The 26,386-nt window shown below is 52.5% G+C and overlaps 1 protein-coding gene across 1 annotated transcript in view; it reads left to right on the top strand.

The window, feature by feature from the left end:
- ADCYAP1R1 (ADCYAP receptor type I) overlaps nucleotides 1-25,052 on the top strand; it is a 52,413-nt gene extending 27,361 nt beyond the window's left edge. The window contains exons 5-17 of the mRNA XM_024129497.2: nucleotides 1,290-1,310; nucleotides 2,556-2,597; nucleotides 4,936-5,045; nucleotides 5,684-5,781; nucleotides 6,263-6,395; nucleotides 7,245-7,398; nucleotides 7,831-7,891; nucleotides 8,488-8,557; nucleotides 12,203-12,294; nucleotides 17,404-17,487; nucleotides 20,697-20,826; nucleotides 22,436-22,477; nucleotides 23,719-25,052. Of these exons, the coding sequence (XP_023985265.1) occupies nucleotides 1,290-1,310; nucleotides 2,556-2,597; nucleotides 4,936-5,045; nucleotides 5,684-5,781; nucleotides 6,263-6,395; nucleotides 7,245-7,398; nucleotides 7,831-7,891; nucleotides 8,488-8,557; nucleotides 12,203-12,294; nucleotides 17,404-17,487; nucleotides 20,697-20,826; nucleotides 22,436-22,477; nucleotides 23,719-23,907 (1,226 nt within the window). The 3' untranslated portion in view covers nucleotides 23,908-25,052. The remainder of the gene's footprint in view (nucleotides 1-1,289; nucleotides 1,311-2,555; nucleotides 2,598-4,935; nucleotides 5,046-5,683; nucleotides 5,782-6,262; nucleotides 6,396-7,244; nucleotides 7,399-7,830; nucleotides 7,892-8,487; nucleotides 8,558-12,202; nucleotides 12,295-17,403; nucleotides 17,488-20,696; nucleotides 20,827-22,435; nucleotides 22,478-23,718) is intronic.
- The last annotated feature ends 1,334 nt before the right edge of the window (nucleotides 25,053-26,386 follow it).

The raw sequence follows: 26,386 nt of genomic DNA, 5'->3' as shown, positions 1-26,386 counted from the left end.
GGGCGGCCATGCTCGGGCCCCTTGAGACCTGGGTCTCAGCTTCGTCCTTCACCTGCCTAAGGCTTCAGCCAGTGTCCTTCCAGAAGCGGAGAGTCTCCAAGCTCCACTTCACTACAGAATCCTGCCTGCCGCTGTCCCTAATGTGTGTGTGAGAGGCAGCGGCAAAGTCTTTCACACCTGGAAGTCCAGCAACCTAGACTGTACCTGGAGGGGAAGGAGCTTTTGCAAGAGGCGGCGGGGGGAGGTAGTGGCATTGTATCGGGGTGCCAGGGCCCCATCTCTGCCTCCCCACCCAGGACCAGTGGAGGCAGGGTCTAGCTGCACCTCACTCCTGCCTCGCCTTCCCCCAACTCCCCCCCCACCCCGGGGTGGGGCCTGTTAGCCACACCTCCCCCCTCCAGAATCTCCAGCCAGCCCAGCAGGAGGGTGGCAGTTGAACTCTTCCATCCTGACAGCGTGGGGACTGGGTGTGACACAGGGCAGGATGGGAAGTGCTGAAGCGAGAGGCACAGTATGAATGGTGGGACGTCAGGCGAGGTGGCAGCCTGCTGATTCAGCCCAGTTTCTAATTCATTCCTATAGAAACCAACTTAATCACATCCTCCACTCACGTACTCCTTTCGTTCAGTCGTTTATTTAAAGTTGACGGAACAGCTACTCTGGGTCAGGTATCATGGCAGGACTACTTCTTTTCAACCACAAAAAAAGGTAAAATGAATCAGCAGTAAAATAAAATTTTCTTAAGATACACTTTGCTTCAGACTCTATGCCTCCCTCTGGCAGTTGCACAATGAATGTGTTATTTACCCCTGCTTCTTAATGGTTCATTAAGGCAGGGCTTTTTAGCATCTCCATTCACAAAGCTGGATTAGTGAGACTTGCCTTAAATACTTAGAAAGCTGAAGGTGGCGTTTTTTCATTTTATTTCTTGGTTCCCAGGGCCGAATCTCATGCTCATTGTAATAATTGTTGCTCTGCAGGCTATTGGAGAGACAGGAACGTTGATCGCTCTCCCCCTTACACATGCCTCTGATACTTCTCTTTAACTGTGTCCTGTTCTCGAGGGAATCTTAGAAGTCTCCCGTGTCTGGTCCAGCCCCAGCTTGTAGTTCTCATGCCTCTGGCACCCCCAGCAGAGCCTCTCTCCAGAGTCTGGGAGTGGGAGAGAGGAGGAAATCATCAGCAGGGCCCAGAGAGAGCAGACCTGACTTTAGCCCCCTTGCTCACCTCTGTGTTCTCTCTCTCTCTGTCTTTCTGTCTGTCTGTCTGTCTGTCTCTCTCTGTTTCAGTCTGGGAGACGGAAACCATCGGTAAGAGGAACCTTGGAGAGGACAGACTGCTGATCATCTGTCCATCAGTCCATCTGGCAGGAGCCTGGCTCTGACTGCTGGGAGTGGGTGGGGGTGGAATGAGAGGCTCATCAGGGGCTGGGTTCATCGCACCTCCCCCCCCACCCCCTCCCTCCTTGGCCATCTGGAGGTGGGGGAGACACAGGAAGATGGAAGATGGAGCTCCTGGTCTCAGGGTGCCCATGAGCTTGTTTGGGAAGTTGACACTCACTCGCCCGTGGAGGGGTTAGCAAACAAGCCCACCCGTGTGCATAGGCACGTGCATATGTACACATACAGGCCTGATTGTGTGAGTGAGCCCAATTGTGGAGTTGGAATGTATGGCAAGCTCCAGAGTAGAAGAGACCTAACCAGGTGGCATTCAGGCAGAATAACGATGATGTCAGGGGAGGCTTCCTGGAGGAGGTGGCATGTCAGCTGAACCTTGAAAACAGAATTTTGAGAAGTAGAGGGGAAATTGGGGTTCACTGCTAACAGGAGATTCAGCCTAAAGAAAAGGTGGAGTTGGGAATAAAGAGTCAGGACAGAAAGAGAAAAAATGTCTGAGGAGGAAGTCTTTGGAGTTCTGGGTTCCCTTTGATGGGAGTGGTTTGTGGGCTGAGATCAAGGGTTGAGCACCAAAGAAAAAATGCAAGCCCAGGACCCCTGTTGCTATTCTTTGCCCTTTTCTTGAAAAGACCCAGTTAATTAACTTATTTACAAAACAGAAAAACACTCGCAGATACAGAAAACTAACTTATGGTTACCAAAGGGGATAGCGGAGGTGGAGATAAATTAGGAGTTTGGCATTAACATTTACACACCACTTTATATAAAATAGATAAACAACAAGGACCTACAAAAAAAAGAGGAAAGGCCCAGTTACCCTCTTCCAGTCCTCTCCCACTCCAGAGGCCCTCCCATCCTCCCGACAATGTCTCATTTCCACTCCCTGTGGTCCAGTGCCGAGAACTGAGTCATGGGCCACCGTTAGCATCATAGAAGTACAAAGCAAATGAGATGGCATTGGAAGGTGCAGTGTGTCGGACAGGTGTGTGTGGCTGCTCTGTGTGATGCAGCCTCTTGGCCAAGATCCCACCCCCCCGCCCAGCCCCCATCCTTCAGGCCAGGGGCAGCCTTGGCCTTCCATGGTGCAGAGTAAGCAGTGGATAGCCCTGGCAAGCTGATGGCCAGGTGTCCCGACTCATGCTCACACCTGTTTTGCAGGAGAGTTTGGCTTTGCTGACAGTACCTCCTTGGATCTCTCAGGTAAGGGATGAGCTGGGGTCTACCATGGGCTGGCTGGAGGGAGGGCGTCTGCTAACCCGTGAACTTGGGGAACCCCTCCTTCCAGGCCGGTCTATGCCTCTCTCTGGCTGTGTGACCTTTGGCAGCTCGCTTTCCTTCTCTGATAAAGCTGTGGATTTTCTCCATGGAAATTTGCACACAAGTGCTCAGACAGGACACTGTGCATACAGTGTCCTGTGCACAGATCTGTGCACAGATCTCAGTAAAGAGCTCCTTGGTTAAGTGGTCTCCGATAGCGTTGAACTCCCATATGTAGAGCAGTGGTTCTCATACTTTAAAAGTCACCTGGTGGGCTTGTTAAAGCAGATTCCTGGACCTCACTCCCAGAGTCTGATTTAGCAGGCCTGGGTGGGGCCTGAGAATGTGCATTTCTGGCCAGTCTCCCAGGTGATGCTGATGGGCTGGTCTGGGGAGGGCACCCACTTTGAGAACCCCTGCCCTAAGATTCTGTGCTCCTACAAAGTTGCTGGGGCAAAACAGCCTAGTGAAGTAGGTGCAGCCACTGCAGGGTGTTGACAATCTGGAGAGTACTACATCTTCCGGAGATTTCTATGAGAACAGCAGAGTGGCAGATTCATGGAATAGTTCTGAACAAAAAGGTTTATACTTTTCTGAGCCCACGCTGTATTATAAAAAGAGAAAGAAGGAAAATAAAAGAAAGGAAATGGCTTGTATCTCCAGGATACTTTTTAAAAAGCATGTTTTTCAAAGCGACTTCCTTTTCCTCTTCCCACCACCCCGATGTGGGCAAAGCAGAGAGGAGACCCAGGGAAGGGAAGGGCTTGGCCAAGGCCGTGGTCCCCTAGGACGTGCAGACTTTCTGAAAGAAACGTTCAGAGGCACTTGGAAAGAGGTTGCCAGTAGCAGCCTGAAACAGATTTGCTGGAAGAAGGAACCATTTGGCATCAAACTGTGGGACAGAAGTGAGCCCTTCTCTTCCTGGGCCTGCCAGATGTCCTTTTTGTCCTGGGTCATAAGACTCAGAATCTGAGCAGCGATGGAGACCAGTCTCCCCGCTCTGGGCAGAGCTCTCTTTATGGCAGGGTAGCCCACCCTCCGCTGCTTCCCAGAGTCCCAGGAAGTGCGTTTCTGACTCCTGGCTAAAGAGAACTGGCCTTAGATCTTCCAACTCAACCAGCAGGACACGAGGTTGGAAAGGTGTAGGGGGTCTCCCTTCTTGGCCTCTGCCCTTGCCCCCTTCCTGAGTGCCCCAGAGGTGGCATTGGCCACAGAGAGGGGATTCTTCCAACGACATGGGTGTTGGAGCCTCTTTTATGCAGATGTCTCTTGTATACGGTTTTCTGGGCCCTGAATCCTGAAAGGAAGAGCCAACCCCAGGTGTCCTAACACACCAGGTAAACTCCCAGGAAGCCAGTCTGGGAAGGGGGGGCGGCGGTCAGTCTGGGGCCACACTCAGGGGCTGGGCTGGAGGCAGGGGATGGCTGCTGCCTTCTCCCCTCCCCCAGACATCCGTGGTTCACCTTTAGACAATCAGGAGCGGGGAAGGTGAAATGAGCAATCATTAAAGGCCAGAAGGCACCCAGACGGGGTGAAAACCAGACTGGACTCCACTCTGCAGCCAGCAAATGACTCCTGTCCCCTCTGGTGTACTGCAAAATGGCCTTTAAAGTCGAGCAGAAGAAAATTAAAGTATATTAGCGACAGGAAACAGACCTCTAAACCTGAAAAGGCGAAGTCTCTTGTTTTCTAAACCTAAATATGTATCTTAATAAGATCTGATGCTAGGTTAATGGAGGTCTGGTCCTTGTTAATTAAACAAGCCACGTGTTCCCTTGACATGGGATATTGCAGCTGCTGGAAGGCCCAGAGCTCCCGGTAAAGGCATCGCCTAGAGCTCCAGATATGACGAGAACTCCTGCTGCACCACCACCTGATGTGATTCCTGGGCCAGAATCTTTGGGCCTGGAATCTGCATTTGTGATCCCAGGTCATTCTTCTCACTGAAGTTTGGCAAGTGCTGACCCAGGGCCTAGGGCAGGGGGCTCAGGCCTTTCCCTAGGGGGAAGGAGGCTGGATTCGTTCTGGCTCAGTCCCCTCACCCCTTGTTTAGAGATCAGCTTGCACCTTGTCCTCCTACCCTCCTCATCCTTTGTATAAGGGTAAACAATTACTACTTTCCCTCGGACAGTGGAGGATCTCATGAACCTTCAGCTGCCATGCTTCTCAGATGGGCATGTGGATTTCCAGGAATTCCCGCTTAAGAAGTAATTTTTGATTAAGAATTTTGGAGCCCTTTTAGATCATTTCTGTGGCTCGCTGAGTTTTTGTTCTGCTGCAGATATGAGGGTGGTGAGCCGGAACTGCACAGAGGATGGATGGTCGGAGCCGTTCCCTCATTATTTCGATGCTTGTGGGTTTGATGAGTACGAGTCTGAGACCGGGGACCAGGTGAGTGTCTGCTCCTCACCTGGAGGTGGAGGGATGAGGCTGAGGAGGTGGATGGAAGGGTGTGTCTACCAGAGGCCTTGACTCCTGATGGATGTGCAGAAGCTCCGGTCCCCAGGCAGCATCCGTGAGCACTTGCTGCGTAACCTGCTGCATGAGAGGGCAGGACTTTCATTCGCTCATTCTGGGCTGAGAAACAACTGGTTTGCTGCTTGAGCTCCTCCGGCCCCCAGCTGTGTCCTCCACCTCCCTAGCTGCTCTTTCAGGGTACACAGCCTTTCTGTGACCCAGCCATTGAAGGGTTAATGTGGGACCCAGCAAGGGCCCCTCCTGGCTCCTCCTCCAGGATGAGGCTGGGCCCCCTTCTGGCTGGTCAGTGCTCCTGCACTCTGCTGGCACTCAGCTTTTGCACAGTGCTGACCCTGCAGAGGGAGGAGGTGGCTGGGGGGTGCTGGGGGCTGGGGGTGCCCGGTGGTGGAGGAACTGATGGGGGCGTGGAGGAGAGGCCATCAACAAGAGCAGAGAAGAAGGAGGAGCTGGGCAGCAGGCCCCGGACTGGGAGATCGGATGCAGTTCCGTGGGGGCCGGGGGCCGGGGGCAGGCCCCATGTGGAGCCCTGCGTGTCCTGTGCTCTGCTCCAGGATTATTACTACCTGTCGGTGAAGGCCCTGTACACAGTTGGCTACAGCACGTCCCTCGTCACCCTCACCACTGCCATGGTCATCCTGTGTCGTTTCCGGTGAGACCCTGGGCAGCGTTCGCGCGAGCGCAGCCCACCCCAGCTCAGAGCTCTTGTTCCATCCCTCCCACTTCCCGCTCCTTCCCTGGATGTCAGCTCTGGAAGTCCCTTGGAAGGCATTTCCCCCACCCCTAGGATAAGAGATGGGAAACTTGATCCCAGAGAGGGCAACTGACTTGTCCAGGGCCACACAGCAAGGAAGACCCTGGGCAGGGGACCTACGTTCCTCACTTTATCTTCCTGGTCTAGATAAAGAGAGGTCACAGGAGGGAGTAGGTCATGGAGTAGTGGGGCCAGGTGGCAGGGGCCTGGGAGTGAGCGAGGGTTTAGAGTCTAGGTGGGAAGAAGGGGATGGTCTAGGTGGAGGACCCCCTTGAGACAAAGCCCTGGAGTCGGCCCAAAGCAGACCCCGAGATGGAGGGTGGAAGGCTGTGGAGTTCCTTACTTCAAAGCCTTTTGCTTCCCTGGCCCACTGGTGTAGGAAGCTGCACTGCACCCGAAACTTCATCCATATGAACCTCTTTGTGTCGTTCATGCTGAGGGCCATCTCCGTCTTCATCAAAGACTGGATCCTCTACGCTGAGCAGGACAGCAACCACTGCTTCATCTCCACCGTGAGTGCGCGGAGCCCTGCCAGGACTGGCCCTCCCTGCGACGCCCTGCCGTCCAGGTGTTTTCCTGCAGGTTAAGGCATCCACCCCAGTGAACACGGAAACCCAGGGATGACCATGAGGTTACTAGCAGCCAGTGAGACCCCAGCGTGACTTCACTTCCTGTCCCTTGGCCTCTGTGTGGCCTTGGCAGAGCAGTTGAGGAGGGTCGGGTGGAACTATCAAGTCCCACTTGACTAGGCTCAGAGAGAGGGCTGGCTTGGGCGCTGGTCATTTAACCCAAGATGGAGCCAAGGGGCTGATGGGCTGGGGTTCCCTCCAGACCACCTCCCCAGTTCTGATACATTTGGAGGTAAGCAGAAAAGATAGGCTTTGTTGGGGCAGGATGGAAAGAACAGCCCAGAGCACAAGACCTTGACCTGAGAGGGCTCGCTTGGAGGGGGATCTGTGAGATTTCTGGGGGGCCAGGGGTGTTCCCCTAACCTATGTGATGCCTGAAACCTTTATTTTACCAAGGAGGCTCCTGCAGGGTCCTCCTTATTCGCCTCTCCTGTGGGGACTGGGGACTGGGGACGGGAAAGTCGGGGAGAATGAGCCTGGGGAGAAAAGGGGGTTCCATGTTTTCTGACCTGTGCAGAGCTGCCTCCATGGCAACCTCGACTCAGACTCATAGGATGCTGCAGTTTTAAACTCTGAATCCAGGAATGTTGAGTCTTTCAGACCTACGGGGTGTTTAAGCCCGAGCATGCTTCAGCTGAAGGGCCCTCAGGATCCTCTCTGGTCCTTCTGGGCTGGATTTTCAGGGTTCGGTGCGGACTTGTGCCACCTTCCCCCTCCTCACTCTCCCTGCAGGTGGAATGCAAGGCCGTGATGGTTTTCTTCCACTACTGTGTCGTATCCAACTACTTCTGGCTGTTCATTGAGGGCCTCTACCTCTTCACCCTGCTGGTGGAGACCTTCTTCCCTGAGAGGAGATACTTCTACTGGTACATCATCATTGGCTGGGGTAGGTCACTGGCTGTTGCCCAGACAGGTTCAGGCCTCATGGCCGGGGATGCCCTTGGTCCCGCCGTCCGGGAACGTCAGGTCAGAGGAGGGAGGCACTGCCCTGCCTCGCAGCTGATGGCACACTCCCGGTTCTTGGATCCTTTCTTGCTCTTCTTGTAGAAAGCCCACTGTCTGATGGAGGGGATATGCTCAAGAGTCCTCCCGAGAGGCGAGGTAGCCCAGGGTTTGGGAGAGACATGGACCCCCAGGAGGCCTGGGTGTGAGGGACAGTTAGGGTCCCCAGGACTCCAGGTCTGAGAGGGAGACATGCCCCATGGGTTGGGACCCCACCTCTGAGGGGTTCATTGGCCCCCAGAAGCCCCAAGTCTGAGGGGGACACCGGGCCTATTGGTTTTCCAGTTATCACGGGGCTCCTTTTCTTGCTCTCCAGGGACCCCAACTGTGTGTGTGTCCGTGTGGGCTGTGCTGAGGCTCTACTTCGATGACACGGGGTGAGTGCATGCCCGAGAGCCAGGGCCGGAGCCCCAAGGAGGCTCTTACAGATGGTTGTCAGCGGCTGTCCTGATTTCCCATTAACTGTCTCAGGCAAACCATCCAATGCCGGGTATGGCTGCACCCCCAGCCCTGGGCATTGACTGTGCCCTGACCCCACTGCGGGTGGACCCACCCAGCCATATCTCAGCCGGGACTCAGTGAGGGAATGTGCAAGGTTTCAGAGTCCTGCTCTGCTTCTGAGCCCAACTCTGAGTGGCTGTTCTCCTTTTCGGGAGGGAAGGAGGAATATCGAGGGTGAGGTCGCATCCCCCAGAGCCCTAGGTCTGAAGGGGGAGCATGGCCCTTGCCCAGGAGCCTATTGGTGCCCTCACTCCTGGGCTCCAGCAGAGGGAAGGACCAAGGCACTTCACTTGAACCAGGGCTGGGCCTGGGTGTGCAGCCCGCCTGAGAGCTGTCCTTCCAGCCAGCCCCTCCTCAGAGCTGCAGGAGGGGCTGGCTGGAAGGAGATGATGATGCCTTTCCATCCCTTCCAACCAGCCAGGAGAGATGATGCCCCCAAGCATCATCTCTCTTCTTTCTGTCTGTCTTGCAGCTGCTGGGATATGAATGACAACACGGCTCTGTGGTGGGTGATCAAAGCCCCTGTGGTTGGCTCCATAATGGTGAGTGTCCTTGGGACAAGAAGCAGGGAAGAAACAGAGGCCTGGGCTGAAAGGCAGGGGAGGAGGAGAAATAAAGAGGTCACCACACAAACCAACCTCCCGTGGCTGTGTTATATTCTGCAAAAAGGACGCACAAGTTATTTAGCTCTTCCGCTAGTGTTGGACATTTATCTTTATCCCATTTTCCCTCATTATGAAAGATGCTACTAGGAACGGTTCTGTGCATAGTTTTGAAAACGTGTGAATATTTCTTTAGAATTAATCCCCAGAAGTAGAATTGCTGGGTCACAAAGGGTATTCCCATATCATTGTCTGCACTTGTAATTTCAATCATTTAAATTTTTGCACAGCCTTGTGGGAGATAATGGTAGCTTATTGTTTTAATGTGCATTTCTCCATATTGCTAATGCAGCAGAGCATGTTTTTCAAATATTTACTGACAATTTGTTTTTATTCTGGTTATTATCCTTTGCTCATTTTTCTAGTCCAGTTGTTATCTTTCTTACTGTTCGATAGATAGTAATGCTTCATCTGTTATACATGTTGTAAGTATACTTCCAAGACAGCAGAGCATGTTTTTCAAATGTTTACTGACAATTTGTTTTTATTCTGGTTATTATCTATTCTTTGCTCATTTTTCTAGTCCAGTTGTTATCTTTCTTACTGTTCGATAGATAGTAATGCTTCATCTGTTATACATGTTGTAAGTATACTTCCAAGATTGCATAATTTTATGTAGTCAAACTGTCAGGCTTCCTCATCATGAATTCTGAGCCTTATTTCTTGTTTACGGAAGTCTTTCCCAACCTTAAGATATAAAAGTGTTCTTAATTGTTTTATAACAATTTTGTAGATTGCATTATTACACGTATGCCTTTAATCCATCTGAAATTTTATTTCTCTGTCTGATCTGAAATGATATCTAACATTTTTTTTTCCAGTGGGTGGACATCCACCCTCTCAGTTCTTTTTATTGAATAGGTCCTTCTTTCTCCATTATGTAGAAATGCCACTTTATCGTTAACACTCAATGTACTCTACTTGTATTTAGTTCCAGACTTCCTACTCCATGTTACTAATCTATTTGGCTGTTCCTGTGGCAAGTTACTGTAAACTGGCAGCATGTTTTGATATCTGGTGTGCTCATATCCCCTTCCTTATTTTTTTCCCCTTCCAAATTTTCTCGCACATTTACTTTTTCAGATGGACTTTCAAATTTGTCAAGTTGCAAATTTGTCAAGTTGCAAAAAAAAGGCTGGTTGAGATTTTTATAGGAACTCCATTGAATTTATAAACAAATTTGGAGAAGTGGTTTTCTTAAAATATTGAGTCTTCCTTTCCAAGAATATGGCATGATTCTCCATTTATTCACTCTTTCTCATAGAGTCATTTTTGATAGTTTTTTTTAGTTGTCTTGTTAGGTTTCCCTTTATGGTGTCTTTCAGTTTGTGCTCGTCTTGTGTCTAGGAATCATTCTTTCGTTATATTTTCTAGTGGGTGTATTTGTGCTGGGACTTAGGGAAGCTATTAGTTTTTGTGTATTTTTTTCTTTTCTTGGTTACATTTTGAAGCTCTTTTATTGGTTCTTATCCATTTTCAGTTGGTTCTCATGGAAAATAACATGATCTATAAATGGAAATACTTTTTACTTTTCATTTCCAATATTTATACTGTTTATTCCTTGGTTTCTTTGAGGATGGTGTTTGCTATAGTTTTGGGCAGTTACCTTCACTGAATTAGGAAAGTTTCTATTCCTGGCTTGTTTTAGAGTTTATTTTTTAAAAGTCAGGAATAGGTGTTGAATTTTATCAAATGTGTTTTGGAGACATTAATTGATCATTCCCTTAGTGATGGACATTTATAATATTCCAGTTTATCTTCATGATGAACAATGTTGTGGTGGATATATTTGTGCATACTCTTGAGTTATCTGTGAATATGCTTTAGAGTAAATCCCAGGAGTGGAATTTCTGGGACAAAGGATGTATACATTTCACATTTTCATGGATATCAAATTGCCCTCCACAGGCAGAGTACGAAAGTGCTCATTTCTTATGTTTTTGTTGATGTTTCCATTACTGAACTATTCACCAATCTTATGTGGGATAAAGGTAGTTCATTGTTTTAATCTGTTAATGTAACAAATATTAGATTTTTTTACATTCCTGACATAAAACCTTTATGGCCGTGATCTGTTTGTTCTTTTAATGCACTGCTAAATTCTATTTGTTAATATTTTGTTTATAGTTTTTACATTGTTCTTTGTAAGTTCTCTGGTTTTAGGGGTGTGTGTGTGCGTGTGCGCGCGTGCGCGTGCACACACTTTCTGTCCTTGTCTAGGTTTTGTACTAGGGTTTTGTTAGCCTCCTAGGCAATTTGGGAGGTTTTCTTTTTGTTTGCTTTTAAATAATGAAGTAGTATGTAAATTACATCTTCCCTAAAGGTATTATGAAACTGGCCAGTAAAATTATCTGGGCTGGTGCCTTTTAATGCATACGTCTTTGAGTACTTTTTAAATTTCTCCCGAGGTCATTGCTCTATTCTGATTTTCTACATCTTGATTTGATTTTATTAATTTATATTTTCCCATTTTGTTTGATTTTTTTTCCTCGTGATGATTTAACATATTCTATACATCTGTTGTCCTCTTTCTCATCCCTAAATGTGTTTAATTGCATTTTCTCCTTTTGGACTAACATGTGCAGTTAACAGTATTTACTGTGCTAAATTCCGGGTACTGATTAGACGCTGAGCATGCAGTAGAAAGCAGGACTGACAGAACCCTGCCCTCTGGAGGATGCTTTACCATTCTCCTTGATCTGTGAAAACAAGCAGAGCAAAACCAAAAAATTTTATTTTTATCGATCAAGTCTACTTTTTTTTTTGTATTTCTTTAATGAATTTTTATCTTTAACTTCTTTCTTGTATAACTGAAATTTGTAGTACTCTTTCCCTAGATTTTGATTTGAATGGTTAATTATTTTATTTTCAATATTTATTATTTTTTATTAAGTTAGTGTTAGGCTCTACATTTTTTCCTTGAGCGCTGCTTTGCTACAGCCAGATGTTGCTGTGTAGTCGCCTTGTTTCTTTTTATTTGCTCCCCTCCCTCTTCCTTTCCCACCATACACACAGCTTCCCTCTTTGTTTAGAGAGCTTTTGTCTGAAGCTAAACACTATTGCTATTCCCAGGCAGTCCTTTAATTAATAATGCTTATGGTTGTCCATTCTGGTTTTCCATATTCAATGACTCTGGACTTGGAGTTTCTCCAGAGGACAGCTCTCACCTCTGCGATAGCCTCTTCTCTGGTTGGCATTGTCGTTTTTCCATCGCCCTGACACTGTTTGCTCTTTCTTTTCCAGAAATGGCTCCCTTTTCTGGCTCACTCGTGATAATCTTTGCTATTTCTCAGTACTCCTATGGAATTCTTCTTCATCTCTCCCTTCTGTCATTTCAGTGTTATGGAGGGAGGCTGGGGGGTGAATGAGTGTTCTCATGCTGCCACCTTAAGATTATAAGCCTAGATGGGATCTTGACTGGATGGGAGGAGGACCCTGTTGGGGGAATAACAGACAGTGCAGAGGCAGGGCTGTGGAAAGTCTTTGCTCAGATTCATTTGCATCTGTTTTTTCTTTGCTTCTCAGGTTAACTTTGTGCTCTTCATTGGCATCATTGTCATCCTCGTGCAGAAACTTCAGTCTCCAGACATGGGAGGCAATGAGTCCAGCATCTACTTGTAAGTACCATTCGGTGAATGCCATGGTCAAGTCCAACAGCTGTATGGGCCCTGCACACAGGACACAGTAGGAGAAGGCCTGGGTGTCGCTGACGGGGTACCCTAGCATGGGCATTGGCAAGAATTCTTTTGGGTTAAAGTACGTTTAAAATATAGTTGCCCACCTCTCCTTCAGCCATCTTCCATCTCACCCTTCTTGCTCTGTGGTCAGGAGCATGACCAGCTGGGTGTGTGTGTGCTGTGGAGGCACTTCCGGCCCCGGGGAGGCAGGTTGGTCCCCTGTGATTGGCTGGAGAGGCCAGATAGGCACAGGGAATCTGAGGACAGTCTCTGGCATGGAAGCCGTATGTGTTGCGTCCTCAGTTTAGGAAGAGAGCAGGTTAGAAGGAACTGAAGTGCTCTCGTGGCACCAGAGGGGGCTGGTCCAGCCTCCATCAGAGGCTGCAACCTGGGGCTCAGAACCTTGATGGCTGCCCAGTGGACAAGTGGGACAGCAGAGAGACTCCAGCAGAGGGCTCCTCCACCCTGCCATTCTCCCGGAGAGAGGGAGAGGCAGGAACTGCTCAGGGACCAGCGCCAGATCCTTCCCTCAGGCTCCTTGAGGCTTCCCCAGGTCAGTGGAAATTGCCCTTGGTCTCTGTTCAGCCTGGGTACCTCTCCTGTGATAGCCCTTCCGCTGGGGGCAGGGATTAGCCTAGGGCCTGGCTCCGTCAGGCTTGTTTCTCCCCGTGTGTAGGATGATTACATTGACCTCCCCTCTGCTCCTTCTTTTGGCTCTCCATTTATTGCCTTTTATTTTTTCATGTTTTGGCAAATGTTTACCAACCTTTGCTTATATGTGTATGTTATGTAGCTGAAAATTGTTCATCCACATAAGTCATAAACTCTTGGAGGCCCTGCCCTAAGGGGCTGGTAGGGGCAGCTCTCTGCAGGTAACTGCCCTGGAGAGATCATTCCTGCCTTCGTCTCCAGGAGCCACAAAACAGGGCCCCACCGCTCCCCTCACCTTTTCTGGTCCAGTGTCAGAAACCATGTCCTTATGTCTGGCCTGCTTATCTTGCTTGAGGGTGGCTTGGTTCCCACGCCAGCAGTCATCTCAGAGCTCTGAAGCTGGTGGGTAGCAAAGTCGGCCTTGTCTCTCCTTTGAGCTCTAAGCAACCATGGTTCCCCCAGCTCCTGCCCCACCTTGCTTCCTGGTAGGATCTGTTTCTTCTTCTGAGGTCCCTGGGACCTCTCCTCTGGGGCCTCTCCTAGCTTCCCCTCACTCTGCCTGTGCAGGGACACACATGGTGGCTCAGCTGCAGCCTGAGTAAGGACACTCTACTGACCTCCGGACATACTTTACCAGCTTGGACATCCCTCCCCAGGCAGCAAGAACCCCAGGGTCTGGAGGGAGGGAAGTGTGGAGCCAGGGTTTTCAAGGTAAATTGTAGACTGGGAGCTGTAGAGTCTTGTCAGGCCTTCCTAATGCATAGATAAGAACTATCTGTAATAAGCACAGGGTTTATACATTTAAGTACAAACGTTTAAAGAACCAGCTGCAGGCATGCCTCGTTTTATCATGCTTCACTTTACTGTGCTTCGCACATATTGCTTTTATTACAAATTAAAGGTTTGTGACAACCCTCTGTTGAACAAGTCTGTCAGCCCCATTTTTCCAATAGCATTTGCTCACTTCGTGTTTCTGCATCACATTTTGGTGATTCTCGCAATATTTCAAACTTTTTCATTATTATAGTTGTGGTGATCTGTGATCAGTGATCTTTGTTACTACTATGACTCACTGAAGGCTCAGATGATTAGCATTTTTTAGCAATGAAGTGTTTTCAAATTAAGGTGTGTACATTTTTTTTTAGACATTATGCTATTGCACACTTAACAGACTACAGGATAGTGTAAACATAACCCTTATATGCACTGGGAAACCACAAAATTGATGTGAGTTGCTTTATTGCGATATTCGCTTTATTGCGATATTCGCTTTATTGCGATATTCGCTTTATTGCGATATTCGCTTTATTGCTGTGGTCTGGAACTGAACCCACAATATCTCAGGGGTATCTCAGGGGTATGGCAGTAGTTGGTTTCCTTTTTTTTTTATTTACTTTTATCATGTAAAAAATCCCCCTCAAATCTCAGCAAATTTTTTTTTTTAGAGAAATCTAAACTTGTGTTCATCTCAAGCCCCAAAGAGTACACCTCAGGTGGATGTGGTCTGCAAGCCAGGTGGGAGGGCTGACACAGGACAAGGGATCAGCTTGATCCCATTAAATGCAGCAACATGTTTGAGTGTTTCCAGGGTCAAGGAGACCCTACTGGTGAAAGTTAGGGACATTCAAAGTGGCCATGCTGCTAAGAACTGCAGAGCATTTAAAAACACTTGCCATTCAGTACATGCACGTTTAATGCCCACACAGCAAATCTGGATTCAATATAATCCCCATTTTACAGCCAAGGGCACTAGTTATCAGTGAAGTTAGATGAATCCAGCAGGAAAGAGTGAAGCCATAGCCACAATGCAGGCAGGCCCTTGACTTCAAACTTGACTGCACCATCATTTCTACCTTCAAAGACTTTACAGACAAGAAGATAGTGTTAAACAAGGCTTCCTGGAAGAAGAGGCCCCAATGGGTTCCAGCCTTGTAAAAAACTGCCCCACCTGGAGTGCTTTGAGCTGGGAGGTGTCTGCTGCAGGTGGGGAGGGGGGTAGACAATGGGAGGGGATTACAAAAGGGGCATGACATGGTAGGAGAGGGAGATTTTGGGGCTGCGTCTGAGTCCCCTTGGGTCAACAGAGTTATGTGTTGGGCTGATATCCCTTCACATCTGCCCACAACAGCTCTCCAGTTTTTTCCTCTGTTTCCAGAACAACTTTAAGCCTGGGCATCCCCAAGAAAGCCCGAGAGGTTTATTTCTTCCGCCAGCCTAGGTTTATTTCTTCCTCTTGATTGAATTTCTTTTCTATTTTTCACTAACAAGTGACTTTTTAGAGATTCTGACGTCTTTCTTTCTCATGCCTGTCTCTGGCTTTTCTGCCACCCATTTTCCTTTTTGTTTCTTTTCACTGGATCCTTTTGAACAGTCATTGGAGGTTTGGGGAAAGGGGGTCTCAGAGGAGAACAGCTGAAGCTTTAGAGTTTGGTTGTGTATGAAGTGACATCTGAGGTTTGGGCTCTCGGGCTCCTGGACCCTCATTTCTGTGGCTCACCCAGGCCAAGGTTGAGGGGTCAGGCCACTGGCTGTAGGAGAGAGTAGTCAACCTTTCAATCTGGGCAAGGTAGAGAATAAATTTGAAGACTAGAATGGCTTCCATTCCTGAGTACCCAATTAAGCTCTTTTAATTATTGAGGAAAACATACTTGTATGTGTCCATCTGTCTCTTTGTATGTGTACAAAAGAGACCTTTGACATTCATTGAGGCACATGAAAAACTTCTCAAATATATGACTTCCTCACAACAGTGTTCCTGGAATTTTGATTTGCAGGTGGAGCACCTAGGGATTTTGTTAACATGCAGATTCTGAGGCAGCAGGTCTGAGCCAGCCACTGAAATTCTGCATTTCTCAGAAGCTCTCAGGTGGTACTGATACTGCTGGTCTGGGTAGAAGAGCATCATAACATCCCTCATCTGTATAATGGTTCACTCGTGCCCATCTCACGGTCTGGTGTGAATTGAAACATGTTGTTAGTTAAATTAGGGAACCACAGACATAACTGAGGCAAGGATGCTGGGTGGACCTCGGCTTTTGCCCCATCTTTGACGTGTGTGAGTCACATGTTCGCCTCAGCAAAACGACGTGTCACTACATGTCAAGCACCTTCAGACTTACTCTTAAAAGAGTGGGAATCACAAATTACGAATCCATGAATGCCAAAGGTCTGGCCTCTTTGTGCGTATCCGTTCTCATTTGCATCCGACCCCCTCAGGTTGATCAGTTCACCGGCAGCTACTGGGAGCTCGGCCACACGGTGCCTGAGGAGGGTGTGTGAAATGGGCACCTCTTCTGCAGTCTGACGAGATGACACAGCTCTTACTCCATTTCTTCCGTGTTTGTCAGAGATGGAAACAAATGAGTTGTGCCAACCCAGACATAGGCAGGACCGAGAGGGGCTAGAAGAGGTGGCAGTTGAGCCTGAGACCTCTCTGAGGAGGCAGAGCTCTGTGCCTCGCCCAGTGCCAGGTAGAGCTGGACGGGCATCCTGGGCCCACCTGTGGGTGGCTCCTTCAGGTGACTTGTTTCTGCGGGCAGCGGGGCAGAGCCCGAAAGGTGCTCTCTCAGCCTTCAGCCCCTGCCCTCTGAACTTTTGTCGAGAAGTCTAGCCAGCACTGTGCGGTAGAACTCTCTCGGCAGTGTTGGAAATGCCCCAGATCTGTGCTGTCCAGCACAGGAACCACTAGCTACCTGTGGCTGTTGAGCCCTTGTAGCGTGGCTCAGGCAACCCAGGAAGTGGATTTTTCACTTAATTTTAACTTACATGGTAGTTGTGTAGCGTTTCATGGGTCTGCTCCATCCATCCTACCTCTGTTCCCCTTAGGCCCACACTGAGTTACCGGGGGCTCAGTCAGAGGCAGGTGCGGGAGGGGAGGGAGGGGGGAAGACCAGTGGATGCTCCAGTTGGTTTTCACAAGCAAGTGCAGAGATGGCCTGATTGCAGGGCTGGGCCAGAGTGAGGTCCATGGCGTGAGTGTCCAGCTGCCCGTCTAGCTGAGGGATCTCCGTCAAGGCCACGCTCTGTGCCTGGAGCTGACTCCGGAGACAGTTCCTGGTCCCCTGCGTGAGCCCCAGTCAGGCCCCACCTTCCAAACACACGTGTTCCCTCCCCTCCCGAGCCCCACCACCTGTCGGTTTCCCAGTGTGAGGGCTCACGTGTGCCTGTGTGTCCGTGCACACACGTATATATGTAGAGGTGTGTATTTCTATGTCCAGAGCTGACCACGTCTCGGCCCTCGGCTTCCTCCTTCTCCTGCACGTGATGCCCCGGCCCTGTCTCTCTCTACACCCTGGGCCTCTCTGCCCGCCCTGTGAGCCGTGTCACTCTAAGTCCCACCTCAGTTTCTCGTTGCCCAGTGCCCGCAGCTGACAGAAATGCCCATCTTGTCACACCCAGCAGCTGCGTGCAGAAATGCTACTGCAGGCCACAGCGGGCTCAGCAGCACTCTTGCAAGATGTCAGAACTGTCCACCATTACTCTGTAAGTGTGCGTGGCGTGGCTGTGGCTGGGTGTTCTGGACGGGAGGGGGGGCGCATGCTGCTGCCACCGCCCAGAGCTTGCGTCCGCCCAGGCTGGAGGAGAGCAGGGAGCGAGCCTGTGCCTCCAGCCCCAAGCCCTTTCCCAGCTGTTGCATGTTGACATCTGAGTGTCTTGTGAGTTCTCTGCAACCTCGTGGCCTGGGGCAGGAGGGGAGGTTGCAGGCATGGGGCTGTGGCCACTGTGGAGCAGCTGGGGCGCGGCCGCTGCTGAGCAGGAAGCAGCTTTGGAGCCTCTGCCGCTGCTGCTGTCGTGATGTGTGGTCTTCCACAAATCCCCACTTCTCTGGGTTTCAATCTTTGCAACTGCCAAATTATTTCCAAGGGCCTTGAGCTTGAGTTCATTTAGACCGTCCTCCTGCAGGGGGCGGGACCCTCACCCCACGCACCTCACTCCCACCGAACGTGCGGAGTGGCTGACTCCCCACACAAGCCTATTAGGTGGGTACTTGTATTATCCTCATTTTACAGGTGAGGAAACTGCAGCACAGAGAGGTGAAATGACTCGCTCAAGGCCACACAGTTGGCAGGGTGAGGACTTGAACCCAGGGAGCCCTAAGCACTAGTCCCTGGGGCATCTCTTGCTGGAGCCTCAGCTCCAACTTGGACGTCCCATTAAGTGGGGGAGCCCACTGGAATTTGGGGGGCTCTGACCGTTGGAGCTCTTCTTTGTATTCTTTAGGCTTCTCCTGCCCAGTGATGCCTCCTTGGGGCAGGAAGACAGAGGCTAAGGCCCTGTGCCGCGGTCTCTCTGGGTTAATCCGATCGTAGCGTGAGTCTGTGACTCCTCAACACGGGGTTCCAAGGTTCGCACCATATGTTCCCATTCCAAGGCCTCCGAAGGACAGAGGTCCTCGGACTCTGAGACCTAGTGACTTCCTCACCTGCCTCCACTGTCCCATCTACCAAAAGGAGTCGTGGGGATGCCCTGGGTCCCTGGCAGAAGTCCCTGATGATTCCTGGGCTGCATTGGGGCCACAGGGGAGGGAAGGCGTTGCCCTTGGACTATACTGTGGGATGCCCTGCTGCATTCGCCACATCTGCCTGGGGCTGGGAAGGGCCTGAAAGGTTGTGTTTCTCACGTGCCAAACCCGTCCCATCCACCACCACCACGAAAGCTGGAGAAGTTTGGCCTTTTGGTTTCCAGGGCACTTTTCAAACTTCAGGGACAGATCCCCTGGAAGCAGATCCATTCTGGGGAGAGGAGGCAAGAAGGCAGGGACCGCGGCACACCCCAGGGCTGCCTTCCCTCCTCAGCTTCTTCAGTTAAGCTGCTCTTTTAAAGTAACCCCTTTAGGCAGGGTCACAGAGGCACCCCCAAGATGTCCACATGCCTGCGTTTCCAGGCCACTTTCCTCTTCCTTTTGGACTTTCATTCTCCAGCCAACACTTCCTGCTGCCCTCTGGGTGCCTGGAGATGAGCGTGAGCCAGACCTGGGCTTCCAGGTCATGCTCAGTGTCAAGGGCTCCAAGGTGTTCTTCCCGGGCCCGTGTGGTTATCCCTTCGTGGACGCGCATTTTCCGAGTGTGAGCCCAGTGCACGGCCTGTGCCGGCCGGGGCAGATGACAGTTAAGTGAGGTACCATGCCTGCCTTCAGAGAGCCACATCCGAGAGAGGACAGACAGATGAGAGGCTAGACCACTCCCAAACTCAGCTGGGCTCTGCGTGGGAGCCCATCAGATCCTGTTGGCGCCCGCGCTGGTCCAGGCAGCCCCAGGTCCTGTAGAATGGGCAGTCTGTGAGCACGGGGAGGATTGGTGGCCACTGGGCACTCGAGGGGCTTTTTCCTTCCAGGACTGAGCCTTGGTCCACCTGAAGGTCTCACCAGGCTCTGCCTTCCCCTTCCGCTGTGTCCCCTCCCCTGCTTTTCTTTCTTCCCCTTCCCCATCCTTTCCTTCTCAGTAGATGCTGGTAAGCCAAGGGCATCACTCAGACTCCATGGATTCTAACTTCTCCTGAAATCCGGAGGCCCCACATTCAGTAGAACATTCTCTCCCAGAAAGGCTGGGCTGCGGAAGAGGGTGGGAGGGGCGCACGGTGTGACTGCCCCAAGTCAAACGGCCGCCCCCGTACCCCGCTGCCTACCCTGGTGGGCCGAGCTCTGCTAGGAGGGCCCAGGGGGTGGACTGCACCTGTAGGGTGGGGCTGGCTCTTCCAGGAGATCCAAAGGGAACCAGTCTGCTGGGGTGGGCAGAGACGGGGTCCCCCCTCTTGGAGACCCTCTGGGAGCCGCCCTCCCCCCGGAGCAGGACCCCCGAGAGCACACGTCGCCATGCCTACTCTTGATGTTTTCCCGTGGCTTCTGTACCCCACCCTCTCAGGCAAGAGCCCCACCTCACTGGGCCTAGGAGCCAGTTGCAGTCAGAGGAACCTCAGAAGAGCTGGCCTCAGGGAGTACTGAGGTCCCTTGGGCCGTTTCTCCCTCGCCCGTTCTACTCCCACCTGAGCAGACAGCCTTCCCTCCCCCGACTCAGTTTCCCAGGTGGCAGGTTCCTCCTTCTAGATGGTGATTGTTTATGCTCGGAGTCAGTAAATCCTTCCTAGGACCCCTCCCAAGTCTCTCCTTCTGTGGTCTGCCCAGTGTTCCCCACCCACCTCCCTGTCATCGGCGCCTCTCCATCACTCTCCACGAGCGTGCCTGGCTAGCCCCAGACTCGGGAAAGCCAACTGTCTCTGTGGTCCCCTAGGGGCTGCTCTTTCCAGGCACAGGGAGCTTCTTTTCAGAGCAGGAGAATGCTTGTTTTGCTTGAGGACACCTCATGTTGTCCTTCCAAATCCCATCCCAGGGTTTTGCCCTGACTTCACTTTTCCCAAAGGTTTCGCACCTCCCAAAAAGGGTCTGTGTAAGTCACATACTCAGGTGTGCATGTTTCGTGGTTCTACAGGATACCGGCATGGCCCAGAGGGATGGGTGCCCTGCAGACAGGGGGATGTCTCCCCAGCACTTCCTAGGGAGTTCTGGAAGCCTGGGCCCTGTTGGCTGCCATCTCCCCCAGGCCCCACGCCCTGGGAGAGAATCCTGAGGGAGCCCATGGATAGGGGCCCCAGCTCTGGGGGAGAGCAGGGGCTGAGACTGGGCTTCTCTGCCCTCCATGGCTCTGGCCCCAAGCCCTGGCAGCCCCCGGAGCAGATGTTTTGCTCTTTCCCCGCAGACGGCTCGCCCGGTCCACCCTGCTGCTCATCCCACTATTCGGAATCCACTACACCGTCTTTGCTTTCTCCCCGGAGGACGTCAGCAAGAGGGAGAGACTTGTGTTTGAGCTGGGGCTGGGCTCCTTCCAGGTAGGCCTGGCGTGTGTGGAGGGCAGAACTCATGGGGAGCCAGGGCCCTGGCCTCTACCTTGTTGGCGGTTCTACGTCTTTAACCTATTCTAGGTTCCCCCCTCTGGAATAATAGTACTAGATTAGAAGGGAGCTGGGAGAGCCCTTTCTACCGTCCACCCTCTAGGCTCCCGCGAGAAGACATGCTGATATTTTCACGTTGCTGCTGCGTCTGGGTGTCCTGAGCCAGGCCTCCCTTGGGCAATAAAGGTGGCAGCTCCCCACCCCTCACCATCGGTGGCCTCAAGAGACCTCTCTGTCCACTTCTGACTTCAGCCTGTAGAACATGCACCCCTGTGAGTGCTGGAGCTTTTTGTCTTACCCAAGTAAGACAGATCTCCAGCACAGGATCTGGTCACGGGGAGCTGAATGAGCTGAACAGGGGGATGAGCAAACAGATATGTAAATAAGTGATCCAGGGAATGAGAGAGCCAGAGACTAGTAAGTCCGTGCATGAAGGAATCAGTAAACGGGGCTGTAAATGAGTGAGTGAAGGGGTGAGTGAGTCAGTGCGAGGATGCACAGTGAGTAAGTGAACAGGTGGGCGCATGAGTGGGGCAGTGAAGGCGGTGGTGGCTCCCTTGAAAGTCCTCAGGATAGAGCGCCTCTCCCTAGCCCAGCTGTTTAGAGGAGTATTTGACCTCGATGGTCACAAAGTTATTCTGTGTATCTGACCGGACTCTCCCCCTTGCCCCATTTTAATTCAAAGCCATTTTCTTTTTCTTTTTTTTTTTTTTTGGTGGTATGCGGGCCTCCCTCTGCCTCCGGACGCGCAGGCCCAGCGGCCATGGCTCACGGGCCCAGCCGCTCCGCGGCATGTGGGATCCTCCCAGACCGGGGCGCGAACCCGGTTCCCCTGCATCGGCAGGCGGACGCGCAACCACTGCGCCACCCGGGAAGCCCCAATTCAAAGCCATTTTACCTGTTCGGGTTCTTAGGCTGGGAAGGCTGGGAGGTTTGTTGACAAAGCCCCAGCCTGGGAGTCAGAGCCTGGGGTTCCTGTCTCAGCACAAGAATTCTAAATGCACAGAATATAAGTCAAGAATATGTGCGGAAGAGCCGAGCACCTACGCTGCCCCAGGCACTTCCGTGGTGTTCTGTGTGTTCTGCGTACAAGGGTGTCTGGCCGAGGGAGGGTGGAGTGGGGAGGTGGTGGTGGATACAGACCGGTCTGCTCTGTCCTGTAGGACTGCTGCCCTCAGCGGGCCTGCGGGCTGGCCGGGGAGCCCAGAGGACACTCTGGGGCGTGCAGGGAAGGCCTCCTCTAGGAAGTGGGTTAGAGCTGGCCCTTGGAAATGGGAAGGATTTGACCAAGGGAACGTGAGATCCAAAGCCAGGGTTGTCGGTGGGAGGGAATGCCCCCACCAGCCCCTTGGCTGCATGGATGTGGCCATCTTGGCGGGACAGAACTTTTCCCATCTTACCGCAGATTCCCAGGCAGGTGCCTGCATTCAGATCATCTTATTTTTCTGCTTCCTGGTGTCACTCCCTGCTCCTGCGGCCTCCCACACACCCCGGGTGGAGGGCTCCTTGCTAGCATTCTCAGGTTTTGTTTGTCTTCTCTCCCTAGGGCTTTGTGGTGGCTGTTCTCTACTGTTTTCTGAATGGGGAGGTAAGATCCTGGCCTTCTTAGCAGTGGGGGTACAGCTTGCTGGGGAGCAGACAGGGCTGTGGCCTGCTGGGCGCGCAGGGCTGATCCTCCTGACCTGGACTCTGCCAGACTCCCAGCACCTACAGGAGGGGGACGGCAGCCGTGCTGGCGTCTCCTGAAGGCCTCCAGCCTGTGCCAGATTCTCTCCCGCTTTGCCTGCTGTGCAGCTGAGGCCCAGCCTCCGGAGCCCAGCTCCCTCCATAAAGGCACCAGCTGTTGAGTGCAGACCCACCTGGGAGGGCTCTCACCATAAGACACACCTTAGTCAGGGCGAACTGAAAGTGAGGAAGGCCAAGGCACAGGAAATGGTACATACCGTTTCTGAGGCTGTTGATGGGCAGGCGTGCTGAGTGGGGAGCTATCCAAAGTTCAGCCCTGACCCCAGCAGGCCAGCCTGCCTGCCCAAACCCATCCCCTGTAAGAGTGGGACTTGAGGGACCCTGGGGAGCGGCTTGGAACCTTCTAGTAAGGCTCCATTTCCAGGCCTGTTAGGGTGAGGCTTTTGAGCAGAGTGCAGAACAGAGATGCTGAGATGGGGCTGGGGGCTGCACGGGTGGATGGCTTTGGAGAGCGGGCAGAAGCCATTGCACCAAGTGCTTGGGCCTTGGCTGGGTGACCATGGCAGGCTTCCTCCTCTTTTTGCATGTGAGAAATAAGAAGATTAGCTCACACCACCTACAGAAGGGTCAGATAAGGGTAGATACGGAGAGGCAGACAGCGCCCTGCAGGGAGTGGCTGGGAGACACAAGAAGGCGGAGTACAAGTAGCTTGTCAGGACTGACGGGAGCTGGAACTGGAGGTGGAGGGTGCCTGCGCCGCACAGAGGTGCTGGCGAAGGGAGTGGGTACGTGGACGCTGAAACTGGGCATGCCCTGCGTGCACCATGCTAAGAGCAACACGGTCGGGGGTGGTCCTCGCCCAGAAGGGTGTTTTATTTAGTGATCCTCAACCCTAACGGCGTATCGGAATCCCCTGGGAAGCTTTAAAACATATGGGTGCCCTACCCCAGAGATTTGGATGTCATTGTTCCGGGGTATGGTCTGGGCATCTGGGTTGTTAAAGCTCTCCAGGTGATCCTCATCTGCAGCTACTGTTAACGGGAGTGCCCGCCTGGGAGGGGTCCCAGGGCCGGCCGGCAGGTGGGCAGGTGAGGTGTGAGAGGGTGTCCGCCCAGAAGTGACCACCCGAGTTGCCCCCCGCAGGTGCAGGCGGAGATCAAGCGGAAGTGGCGGAGCTGGAAGGTGAACCGCTACTTCAGCATGGACTTCAAGCACCGGCACCCGTCCCTGGCCAGCAGCGGGGTGAACGGGGGCACCCAGCTCTCCATCCTGAGCAAGAGCAGCTCCCAGATCCGCGTGTCTGGCCTCCCAGCCGACAACCTGGCCACCTGAGCCCACCCGCCCCTCCTCTCCTCGGAACAGCGGCTGGGGCTCGGGTGGGTGGGCGCCGGCCCACGCGTGCTGTGCCTCTTCTCTCCCTTCGGCCGGCCCTGGGCTGGGAGCCCAGCTCCCCGAGGTGGGAGGAGGATGCAGGGCGCAGACGGGTATTTCCCCTCCCCGTTTAGGCGCTGGCCCCGCCCACCGTGGGCCCCTGGGCGTTGACCCCAGACATGTAAATACTCCTTAATTTTGGGAAAGTTGTCCCATCCCTCGCCCCTCTACCTTGTGTCCCTGCTCACCTCAGGCAGGTCCCCAGCTCCACCCGACCCCGTCCCCACCAGCCTCAGTGATCGCCTGACCCTGTGTGGGAGGCCTTGTGAGCTGAGGCTGGTGACCTTGCTTTGGCGGATTCGGGGCGGGCCCTGCCTGACAGCCCCCCTGCAGTGTCTGACTCTTGATGTGGACTCTTTGAGTCTACTCGCCAGCCCGCGGCCCTTTTCAGGCCTGGCCCAGTCCCTGAGGCTGCCAGAGGTCCAGCTTGGAGTGCTTTTCGGTGCAGGCGAGACCCATGCTCACCCAGCATCTTGGTGTCCAGGTGCCCAGTTCCCGGGTATCAGACAGTGGGAAAGCGCCAGGGCTCTTCCAGTCAGAGACTTCAGTTTGGATGTGGGGCTAAGGCCAGAGAAAGTTCTGGTGCTTTTCATTTGGCCCAAGAAAAATTGCCAGGAGCCAGAAAAGTGGATGTGATTGGAATGGAGATGGAAAGACTTTGGAGGGACCCATGGAAGAAGACCTTCACCACCTCCATTATTTTACCCCTGACTCAAGGTAGGCGGGGGTTCATCTGGTAGCCTCCCTTCTGTCCCTCCCGTCCCCAGGCATCAGTTGCAGAACGTTGAGAGCTGGATGCCTCAGAGAAACTCTTCCCCAACTACACTAACCATATAGAGCCCCTAAGCCCTCCCCCTTCCCAGTTCCCCTTGAAGTCAAAGCCATGACTGGGGTGAGCCAGCCACCCTTCTGTGATATCAGTGAATCGCGAAGCACCTTACACCTCCATGTGCCCAGGGCCCGGGGCTCCCCTTCATCCCCCGCCCCCATGGACCACGAGGAGCCCCCGTCACCAGCTTTCTCTGGCTTGGGCTCAGCTACTGAAATCGGAGACCTCTGCAAAGACTTCCGTCTGTGCGCTTTAGACATTGAGTCAGCACGGACGCCAGGGTGTCCTAGGGTTTGGGAGGGGAAGCCACACCTGCCATGCTTGTTAGCAGGGGCTGCTGATGGGAGGAGCGGCTGCACGCAGACTCCTGTCCTGGCTGCCCAGCCACAAGTTACCAGACCACACCCTAAGAATTTAAACTGGGGCAGAACCAGGTTCAGGGCAGGTGGAGGAAAGTGCTAGAATGCCGTGACCCGTGTGCGGGGCCCATCTCGTTTGTGTCAGCTTGTGGTGTTTCTGTCCAAGTGTGTTTGTGGGCTTGTTTCACGGGCACGTTCTGGAACACTTGGAGAGTTTGGGAGGATGGGGAATGTTGCTTTGCTTGGTTTTATAATGAGGAAGAGGCCCCAGGGGACTTAGGGACGTCTTCCTGGAGAGGCCTTCGAAGTGGCTGGAGAAGGGCCTAGTGCTTGGTTTAGAGATAAGCCCCATGTCCAGTGAAGCACTGTGGACCCTGGGTCTTGGCTAAGCCACAGGGGGACAGGGCCTGCTTTCCCTGCTCCAGGCACACACGGCGACTCAGGCTGGCCATGGAGCGTGTGGCGGCCTTCCCACCCTACACCTACCTGCCTCATGATCTCCTTTCCTCTGTCAGGGAGCCACGTGTGTTACCTGAGGGTGTGTCCACCCCCCACAGGTAACACACATGGCTTGCATTTGAGGTCCTGTTGGGAGACCCGAGTTGCTTGGAAGGACTCATAGGTCTGGGAGCCACGTGTGTTACCTGAGGGTGTGTCCACCCCCCCCAGGTAACACACATGGCTTGCATTTGAGGTCCTTGCATTTGAGGTCCTGTTGGGAGACCCGAGTTGCTTGGAAGGACTCATAGGCTTAGATTCAGAGACACACAGTCTGCCCCAGTTGGGCTCAGGCTGCTGAGATAGTGGACACAGTGCGCCCTGTTCTGGGCCTCAGTTTCCCCATTCGTGACATGAGGCGACTTCTAGTGCTTCTCCAGGCTCTGTTCTTCAGTAATTCTCCCGTTCAAAGCCAAGGCGGGTAAAAGGGCATGCATCATTGTTATGTGTATTATCTACGGTTCTGAAACGTCTGTGTGTGTGTATGCGTGGAGGGAGGTTGGATGCTGTGTATTTTCCCTTTCTTAGAACTGGGACATCTCTCTCTTCCCTTTGGACACCACAGTGAGAGGGAAGGCTCAGGCCAGGGACAGTTGGACAGGGCATGATGTGCAGACCCAGCTGTGTCCCGGCTGGGGCAGGGTGCCACGTCTGGGTGGGCAGTGGCTACCCCCAGATCGTAGGAGCGGTACCC

Source organism: Physeter macrocephalus, chromosome 5 (genome assembly GCF_002837175.3).
Source record: "Physeter macrocephalus isolate SW-GA chromosome 5, ASM283717v5, whole genome shotgun sequence".
Classification (NCBI taxonomy): Eukaryota; Metazoa; Chordata; class Mammalia; order Artiodactyla; family Physeteridae; genus Physeter; species Physeter macrocephalus.
Note: the sequence above shows the minus strand (reverse complement) of the source record. Positions and strands in the feature narration are given on the sequence as shown.